The sequence below is a fragment of the Neolamprologus multifasciatus genome, chromosome 7 (assembly GCF_963576455.1).
Source record: "Neolamprologus multifasciatus chromosome 7, fNeoMul1.2, whole genome shotgun sequence".
Taxonomy (NCBI): Eukaryota; Metazoa; Chordata; class Actinopteri; order Cichliformes; family Cichlidae; genus Neolamprologus; species Neolamprologus multifasciatus.
The window spans coordinates 37,876,773-37,886,860 of record NC_140445.1 but is presented as its reverse complement, the minus strand read 5'-3'; the positions used below and the strand labels follow the sequence as shown (position 1 = coordinate 37,886,860).

The following is a 10,088-nucleotide window of genomic DNA, read 5'->3' as shown; positions in this document are numbered from 1 at the left end:
TTTTGTTTTGGAATGTAAACAACCGGACGCTCTGATAGTAAATTTGTTCTGAGTCTTAAATAGTCCGGGGTCTTAGCTTTATAGTCTATTAAAAGATACCCGTATGTTGTGGATGTGGCATCATTAAACGCTTCTATAAAATATTTAGTATTACCCGGAAACATTTGCCTACCTAAAAGCATAACCTGATATTTATCTCTCGGATTTTTAAACAATATTAGATAGTTAGTGTTCAAGGAAATGGTTCTACTGGATTTTCCTTGAATAAACAAATTCTGAACTAGATATATACAACTCAAATTCCTATGATGCACATACTTTGTGAACACATTTTGTACTTCTAAATTGTTAGCTGCATCGTTCATTACATCGTCTATAATTAACAAATTGTTCTTTTCTGCAGGAAGAAGGGTGTCATCAGCAAGAGATTCGGGTATACCGTTAACAAAGTTTATGTCTCTTATCTTAAGAAGCTGGTCATATAATGGCTGCCAGCATGAGTATATATATACAATATTGTCAATGCTGCATGATATAATCCGGGAAGAATTTTCAATTATGCTTTTAACAAAAAAAGTCTTGCCGCAGTTACTGGGACCGCTGACCACCATACTGAACGGGTGCTGCAACCGGGCGTCAAACCCCTGTTCTAATTTAAAATCCATAAGGTACGGTTGTATAGTCTGGGAGCACACGGCGCTTATTGTAAACAACTTTAACTTTTTTCACAATGGTTTTATTCTTCAAATGAAGCTTCTTTTTATCGCGTCTGATGCTATCAGACACGGCAACTAGGTGTGCGTCTGATGTCTGATTGGTTACAAACTTGTGGACTAAACCTTTCAAGGATTCATGGGTGACAACTTTTGAGTTTAGTGCGTTCAGTGTCACGCCTTTACATTTGACCTGGGTCTTGCCCAGCGATGTGTGATACGCGTAGCATTTTGGCCCACCGGAAACAAATTCCGCTATGTAATCCTCCACACCACCCTCTCCACAGTCTAATTCACTTGTGAGATCCCCCAGAAACGGACCTAGAGGAGGCATCCACTCGCCAGGGCGTGCCGTGAAAATGACACTGTCCGTGTCACAATACAGCACGCGCTGCTGCAAGTTGTCTAGCAAATCATACAGCATGAGTCTGGCGTGTGCAGTGGTCATGGCCCCGACAAAGACATTAACGTCCTTCACACGGGAAGCTCTACCATCAGCATGCCGCCACTGCACCATTGCGACGTCGTCAGAGATGAAACAAAACTGACGCACGTCGTACTGGTCGCTAAACATTAGCTGACTAAATCTCATGCTGAAACGACCCCATAACGAGTTTAGCAACAGCTTGTTACAGTTACGAACAGCTTTATTTTCACAAATCTTGGCTGGGTCTAGCATTATTCCCTCCTTCTCATAATACTCGTCTATGTACTTCTTCTGTTCGTCAGGTGTCTTGACGTGTTCAGGATACCCCGAGGCCTCCTGTTTGAGTTTTAGGAAGGCTTTCACATAGTCTTTAAACAATGTGTCGGTCTTATTGGGGAAATGCCACACCTCATCAATAGCAAGAACCCTGTATCCCTTCTCAACAGCTTTTTCAAGCTCAAATGAGACCCATGTGCCTTTCAACACCCGCTCACTGTCCCTGTGCCCACATGCAGTATGCTGGTTTTGGTCTTCAGCACACATGCTGCAGAGTGGAAACATCAGTTTTCCGTGGCACCTGTAGGGAAGGACGGGGTGAAAAAGACCCTTAGGGGGGAGCACTGTGCATTTAACAAAGCCAAAATAATTTTCTAGCTTGTCAAAGTTGGTGTAAATGACTTGAGGGTGTCCTACAGGATAGTCTTTTTTAGACTGCACTGTGGGATAGAGACTGGTGAAGTCGTAGTAAAATATTTTTTCATCACAACCAGTCTTGTGGTACAGCTTTATAGCATTTGTGCGACCTCCAAAAAGGGCGTCTCGGGGATTCATGCGTTCTGGCTTTCTGTATGTGTGCATGAAAGCCACAACTGTAGGGTCTGTCTGCTTCAAGTCAGCCCATTCACATTCCCACATCACTATTACGTTCACACTGTGTTGTGATCTCAGTGCATCAACTTTGTCACAAAACATGCGATGCAGCAGTCCATAGGATGCTTTGCTGACAGGATTAACTTCACTCTCGGGGTGACATTTAACACAGCCGTGGTGAAAACATCCTGCAAATTCATAAGCTGTATTACTTGTGGGGTCAAAACCGTCCACAAAATACGGTCCAACCCTCTGTTCGCCTCCTCTGAGAGCATGTTTTACCACTTTGTTGGTGGTGTGGGACACGTATTGAAGCCATTCGATAGAGACGTTAGAAAACGTCTTATTCTGCTCAACGTATGCCCCGTCATACGTGAGAGCGAGCGTGTCTCTAGGCAGAAACAGCGTTTTATACACACCCATACTAAATGCAGCCAAGGTGGTATACATGAATGGATCAACTTGTGTACAACCCAGTAACGTGTCACGATAAATGCTGCATGCTTTACGCAGGACATCAACATCGTTAACACAGTAACGCCTGAGTTCAGCCTGAAAATCAAAGGGATTCTGTGAGGCAACCTGGTACCATTCCATGAATCGCACCTTATCGCTTTCAGACATGTACTCATAGCCGTAGAAGGAGGGGTCTGGGTACGGGCCCACATAATGCTCATTATCCCTCGTATTAAACCTGTGTGGGAAATGGCCCTTCTGCAGGTCTTGAAAACCTAAAGCAGAGGGTATTTTGGCAAGGCCCATGGGCAAAAAGCTGAACGAATCAATCCATCGCTGGTCATAGTCCCTGTCATACATCAAAATCACACGGCTGCCGCTCATTATGACACTAGGTGTTATGCACTGTCTGACAAAGTACTCGTGGAGTATGTAGTTGTCAAAGCCAGATGCATTATGTGCTATGAACGTGTACCCACGAAACCTTGGGCGTCTGTAATGTTGCACAAACGCCTCCACACACTTTAATGTGTTAAATGTGAACTTATTGCCCTTCAGATCAGACGCACACACAAAGTTAGCCTCGTGTTTACCGTTGTGGTACCTAGTCTCGAAATCATATAAAATGTATTTATCGGTAGGCTTCTGTTTTTCAACAGGCTGTATGAAACACTGATGGTCGGAGTCTCCGGGTAATTTAGGCTCGCGGCAGTGCTCGCATCTAGGCTGGGCACATCTGTGTGGCGATTTCTTGGATTCTTTATATGTGGTGCCACAGTGCATGCAATGTTTCATATTATCACAGGGGATCATGTTGTGTTTTAATTCTGGTAATTTGTGTTGCTGGTAACAGTGTTGTGATTTGCAGATGCGGTTACAGTCGCTGCATTTCACTGTGGGACCCCTGTGGTGTTGACAGAGTGTATAACATGTGTTACATCTATGTTTACAGCTATGATGTAATGGTGAATTATATGTACTGTAACAGAAATTACACACATAGGATGCACCAAGAAAAGCGGTCGGGTTTAAAATCAGGTGGTAATGTTGATTATGGAGATACATCATCAGCGTGTTTGTGTTTGGCTCTTCATGTGTGAAAAAACATTCCAGGCGTTTACGCCCTTCTGTGTGGTAATAGATTACAATCTTAATGTTGAAGTGCTTCTCAAATTTACTGACATCGGTGAATGATACTTGCTGCGTGTCACATAGACCTACTTCAGCATGCATCCGTTTAGCTGTAGCGAGTTTTTCTAGCTCAGAGGCTGATGAGTTTAATGAATGTGCTATACATAGGGAGAAGCACAAATTGTTGTGTGTGTTGTTTGGTGTGTATAAATGTCTGCCTTTCTTTGAGAGAATCTCATCATATGGGATTTGTGCCAGTCTTAAGCGAGCCCCACCACTACTGTTCTGAGCTACCGTGACAATAAACTCTAATTCATCATCACCGATAGATTCATCATTACTCTGCATAACTTGTGCAATTCGATCGAGAAACAGCTCCGGATCATACCGATCATCAGCGTTTAAAACAGCCTGAACATCTGAAGCCAGCGAGGGGCCACGCAGGACCACGTTTAGAACACTGCCCTGTTGAGATCCAGCCACAGCTCGGTCTACCACATTGGCTAAGCACTCGCGCACTCGCGCAGGTACTTGTTCTGGATGATCAAGACTTATACCCCTAAAATCAAGGCGCTCACGCAATTCGCGAGCATTAAAATTAGGTATCTCTCTAATGTGTGGCTGGGAGCGCCTGTCAGATCCAGATTGCACAACGGGCTCAATCACGATAGTATCACTTTGTGAGAAATTTACAATGACTGAGGGGGTGTGTGGTGTTGCAGCGGTGCCCGGACACGCATGTGCGTCTGTAGTACTAGTAGAAGCGGTAACAGACTCAATAACACCAGCAGCAGCAGCAATACGGTTAGCATCAGTAACAACAGTGGTCCGAGCATCACCTGATGTACTACCACTATTATTAACAACAACAATAGCCCCATCAGCAATAGCAGGCGTAGGAACAGTCTGACGAGGATGTGTATCAGATGAGGCTGATGCAGGCACACTATTAAGTCTAGCTATAATATTGTCTAATTTGTTATCTGTTTCTTCAGCCCACTGCATAAAAGTCTCTAAGTCAAAACATCTAACAGGACTGGAGGTTCCGTTATTATGCTTAAATAATTTATTTGGAGGGTCCATGGTCTGGATTTTAAAAGTCAGGGACTTGAAATTTTGCTGCAGATGATGTCTAATGTACTACACACTTTTTTTATGAATTTGATAAACTGTTGGTTTTGTATCTGTGCTTCTTGGTGGTATTGATTGAGTCTAGCTTCAATCAAACATAATTTATCAACTAATGAAGCTATATGACTCTGTTCAACAGGTTGAGCGTCTGAAACCTTCATGTAAGCATCATACGCCGCTGATATTTGAGAGTCTGTTATACCGTCGTCTTCAAAATCTACGTGTGAATCAATGCTATTTCTGACACATTCTGGTGTGGTGGGTATATGAACAAGATCGAAATCTGATATACTGTATTCAAAAACATCAGAGAAATCACGAGGCAAGCACTCACTCGGGGGTGTTGCAGGACCGCTGATGAAGATCGCTTCTGACTCTCCACTGTTGCACAAAGCTCCAGGTTTTTGTTGTTCTGGGAGGTCGATACTGTTTAAACATTCCAAAAACGTCTGGAGTACGGTGTCCTGATCATTATGAGGAGGGGTACTGTGCTGCAGTCTGTGAAGATAGATATGTGTTAAAACATTTATACATGTACCCATTTCAAACAGAATAATTGCGTCTCCCTCTCTATCTCTTTTTATCTAATTTATATATACCTATGCTTACCTTGTAGTGTGCGTTATTCCTGACGGCCCTGGTTCTCCGCACATAAGGTTCTCTGGCGTGGCTCTGTATGTGTAAAACGGTCGGTTTTAGAACATTTGGAATTGTTTAAACCCATTTGCTGTTTTTTAAAAATACACAATTATACACCCCGTTGTATACATACCTTTTGTAAGGATGGGCTCTGTGGTCACGGTGTCTGAATGTTTTCCTGCTCAGTTTGTTAACCCTGGAACAAATCAAAGAAAAACTCTGTTATTATATAATTTAAAACAATCGCAAGCTTAAAACATACATACGATTAAAAATCGCGTAATTCTGTACACACCTTGTGCCTGTTAGAGATGTTGTTCCATCTTTAAAAGCTTCCGTTTCTAAAGAAAAGGGTGCTGTGCCGTTCTCCCGAACTCCTGAAAATTAAGCTTTTGTTTTAGGAAAAAGATAGTTTGAATATCCTATAATATGTTAACATAACACTTTTAAAAATACAATAATAGGTTTTGTTTTACTTACCGTTTAAGATGTCCATGTTATAAAGAACGATGATAGTTTTGATGGTCTCAAAGAAAGTGGTGTTGTCGCGACGAATGCTGAGTTCACCCTGAGCTTCGCATAGGTCTCAGTTAAATACCTTCTCCAGGAACAATGCCAGTACACAACTGTTTCACACCTTAAGGTTCACACTCCCATGCTACTTCCCAGAGTTCTCGAAGAGACAAAAGACACCTAGTCTGGAGGTCCTGTTTCCCACCAACAACCTTACTACACCCCACCCCCCTACCATTTGTCTAGGCTGGTTTGTCTTAGTTCAACATTGCGAAATCCCGATTTTTAAATAAAATGATCGCATCAACCCTGGAAACCCAGTAGATGTGTGAAAAACTAGTTAAATTAAATAAAACGCTTGTGAACATGCCGACATTACCCATTCGGAAGAAATTCCCACTTGTACCGTTTTTTACGGTGGCCCCTAGAGACAAAGCACGTACAAACTCCAAAACACTTGCAAACTCCAAAACACATGCAAACTCCAAAACACTTGCAAACTCCAAAACACTTGCAAACCCCAAAACACATGCAAACTCCAAAACACTTGCAAACTCCCAAACACTTGCAAATTCCAAAACACAACGGAAGTGCTCCAGGACGCTAGGGGCAGTGTTGAGCTTTTGTTACCTAGTAACTACACAAGCCAGGATGTACCAATGACCGGATTTGGTCATTGGTACCGGTCGGCCATCTGGTCCCGGGAGGGGCGGCCATCTGGTCCCGGTCGCAGCAGATGGCCGCCCCTCCCTGAGCCTGGTTCTGCCGGAGGTTTCTTCCTGTTAAAAGGGAGTTTTTCCTTCCCACTGTCGCCAAAGTGCTTGCTCATAGGGGGTCATATGATTGTTGGGCTTTTCTCTGTATCTATGAAGCGCCTTGAGGCGACATTTGTTGTGATTTGGCGCTATATAAATAAAATTGAATTGAATTGAATTGAATTGAATTTGGGGTCTGCAGCCTTAAAGGCCGCATTTTAAGGCCGATTACGTCACAGCGACATGACGAAGGCTGTCCCAATTCAAAGGCTGCTCGAAATGCGGCCCTCAAATGCGTCCTTAATTTCCCTGAATTTTAAGGATGGGTCGGTGTAGCCTTAGTGGCCCAACATATCCCAGATTTCATAGCGCGGCTGTGGTGTGGATAATTTTGCCGAAAAAAACGGCGGAAGCGGAGCCGCCGAAGAGTAAACTTTCAGAAGTACATTAAAACATTACTGTTGGCCACATGTCGGGAAAGTTATGTGACATTAGTGATGTTTGTACTAACTTGGTTTTAAAGCCTTTACTCCAAAATATACGCTGTTCAATAGTTGACTTTAATCTTACAGAGAATGTGATGATTTTATGGATAATTAAAGTAAGTCATATATCCACAAACACAACAAGCTGAAAGTCAGTGATGCTGCTCGGTTTGCAGTCCTGAATATCACGGCACAAGCAGGATTCACTGCACTGTTAATGTTAGCTATGTTATATTGCTGCCTCTGTTCGGTGGTGTCGAGCCAAACGGACTTTAACGTGTGTTTGAACGAGCTGACGGTTCACTCGTTAAGCTGAACGAAAGATGCTTTAATCACAGGAGTCACACATGTGTCCACTGTACCATCTGGGAACTCTTCTTGTTTCCTAATAACACAGTCCTCCTTCTTTTGTGCTGTTTTGTAGCAGTGTATACACCTGAGACTGTCACCTGTCTGTCTGTCCTGCACTCTCTCTCTTTTTCTTTCTCTCTGATTGTGTAATAAAAGTATGAACATGTATTTATAAGTTACACTTGTGTTTGAATCCTGCAGCTTATCAGGCATTTGATTTCCATGTGTGACAACTGCAAGTGTCCAGAGTGAGGACAGACTGAGGGACTCACTGCTGCACATCATCTGTGAGGCTTTGCACCCCTGATGATCCACCAGGACTCAGCAGTGTGTGAGGAAGAGGAGGAGGAAGAGCCAGCAGCAGCTGACAGATGGAGAGAATAGACAGACTGTTCCTTGTTTGTGAAGGACTGCTAGGAAAGTTTAACATAACTAATTGTCTGTCCTGAATCAGTCTTATTAGATAATGTTCAAATAATTTTATCATTCCAGTGTTTGCAGTGTGGGAGAAAGTACTCAGGGCCTTCAAGTTACACACTATGAAAGGAAGAAACAAGTTTAATATTCAGAAACCTAAAGTATGTATCAGCAGCTGAATGGACCTAAAAATAATTGTTTGTTTCAGTTCTATGAAGCTTTGAGTATTTTGGATTAGTAGCAGTGCTGTGTTTGTTGCATCATATTGCTGTAATTGTTTATATGCTTTATATATTCTGAGGTAAGTTGATCTATAGTGTTACATCATATTCTATAATGATGCTATGTGTTTGTATACTTTCTGCCCAGTTTGACCCATTTAGCAGAAGTCAGCCTGTTTAAGGCTCTGATATCTATTCTGTATGACTTAAAGCAGTTATGACATGGTCTGATTTTCTCACCCAATAAAGGAATATTCAATATATCAGTCTACTCTTCATTTTATCAGAAACAGTTATCACAGCTCATATAATTTCTTTTTACACACGTATGTAAGCAATGAGCCAAATTTAGTAATGCCAACATACTGAAAGAACAACATTTCTCTCTTATATATGATACACCTATATATGCACTGTCAAAGATACTTGTCTTTGAGTGAAGATTTAAGGTGATAAGACCTATAAATAACTGCAACTTGAATCTGTACTGAGGCTCAGTATTTGACACAGAGTTCATGTTCACTGCTGTAATAGCTAATAATGATTAATATAATAACTATAATATTGGCCATATTATATTTACATTACCATAGTGATATGACTTTAGTCTCATGAACAACATTAGCTAATTGTTATTTACTAACTAATCTTAAATGACTGTTCAGTACAGAAATGAAGCCCAAAAATCATGTTTTACTGTCTTGTGGTCTCAACCTCAGATACTTATCAAATCACACAAAGCTCTTGTAGAAACAAACAAACAAATGAACAAAATATGTTTTCCTTCATTTCTGTCAAACAAAGTTGTATGACACGTTTCCAGCGGTTAGTATCATGGTTGCTAGGCAACCTGGGAAGCACGACAGAGACTAGACCGTCCCATACAGACAAACTTGCCGTTTATTTTGCAAATCGAGCTCAACACTGCCCCTAGCGTCCTGGAGCACTTCCGTTGTGTTTTGGAATTTGCATGTGCTTTGGGGTTTGCATGTGTTTTGGAGTTTGCAAGTGTTTTGGAGTTTGCAAGTGTTTTGGAGTTTGCATGTGTTTTGGAGTTTGCGTGTGTTTTGGAGTTTGCATGTGTTTTGGAGTTTGCAAGTGTTTTGGAGTTTGCATGTGTTTTGGAGTTTGCAAGTGTTTTGGAGTTTGTACGTGCTTTGTCTCTAGGGGCCACCGTAGTTTTTAAAATAAATTGCATGCATCGCAGCAAGCTGAGATATTGTCAGATTTATAAAATTAGTCTAGCCTCAGTACACACCTGTTTCACACCTTAAGGTTAACACTCCCTTGCTACTTCCCAGAGTGGGGTGGGGGGTGGGGGGCAAAAAAAGTGCAAGTGTATTACTACTGGTGTTATAAGTGTTGTCTTTAACTATTTTTGTATGTGTGTGTAAATTATATTATTTTCCTCATCATCATTTTCCTCAGGAATTCCAAAGAAAATTGGTTGGCTTTGAGCAACAGTGTTATCGATATCATGCACAGTTTGCATTGAACTAGCATCATTGAGCTGAAGAACAAAGCCGAGGTATCGTTTAGGGATTACTTTCACTAGTTTGTGTGAACTTCTTGATGCTGGATTTTAGAGAATTATTAATGAAAATGTTTTATAAATAATATGACTTGCTCTGTGTCCAGTTACACATCATCTTAACACTGTGCTGCTATCATGAGTATCAGTTAGCTGTATTGATTGTACAACATCACATGATTGCATCATGGCTTTTATTTTTATCTTGCTTTTTATCCTCACACTTAATGCAGGCAATCAGATGCTAATTCTTCTTGTCGGGGTTCCTGGGTCGGTGACCCAGTGTTTTCAGTTTTGTCACATTCGGACTCCGACCTTCTCGAGCGGCAGGACGCAGCGCTTTCCATTTGGGCGGAAAAGCTCAGGTGGAAACAGCGGCTCTTCTCAGAGAGGGAGCACGTCTTTGAGGGGACTCGTCTGGCTCTGGGCGGGCCTCGGAGACGCCGCG

The 10,088-nt window shown here is 42.0% G+C and overlaps 1 protein-coding gene across 1 annotated transcript; it reads right to left on the bottom strand.

Moving 5' to 3' along the window:
- Positions 1-1,187: 1,187 nt before the first annotated feature.
- LOC146514764 (uncharacterized) lies at positions 1,188-6,079 on the bottom strand. The gene is made up of 5 exons (XM_085164557.1): positions 5,663-6,079; positions 5,501-5,563; positions 5,338-5,400; positions 1,274-5,226; positions 1,188-1,221 (listed from the first exon to the last, which is right to left on the bottom strand). The coding sequence occupies exons 4-5, from the start codon at positions 4,678-4,680 to the stop codon at positions 1,188-1,190; spliced, it is 3,441 nt and encodes a 1,146-aa protein (XP_085020683.1). The 5' UTR covers positions 4,681-5,226; positions 5,338-5,400; positions 5,501-5,563; positions 5,663-6,079.
- Positions 6,080-10,088: the final 4,009 nt, after the last annotated feature.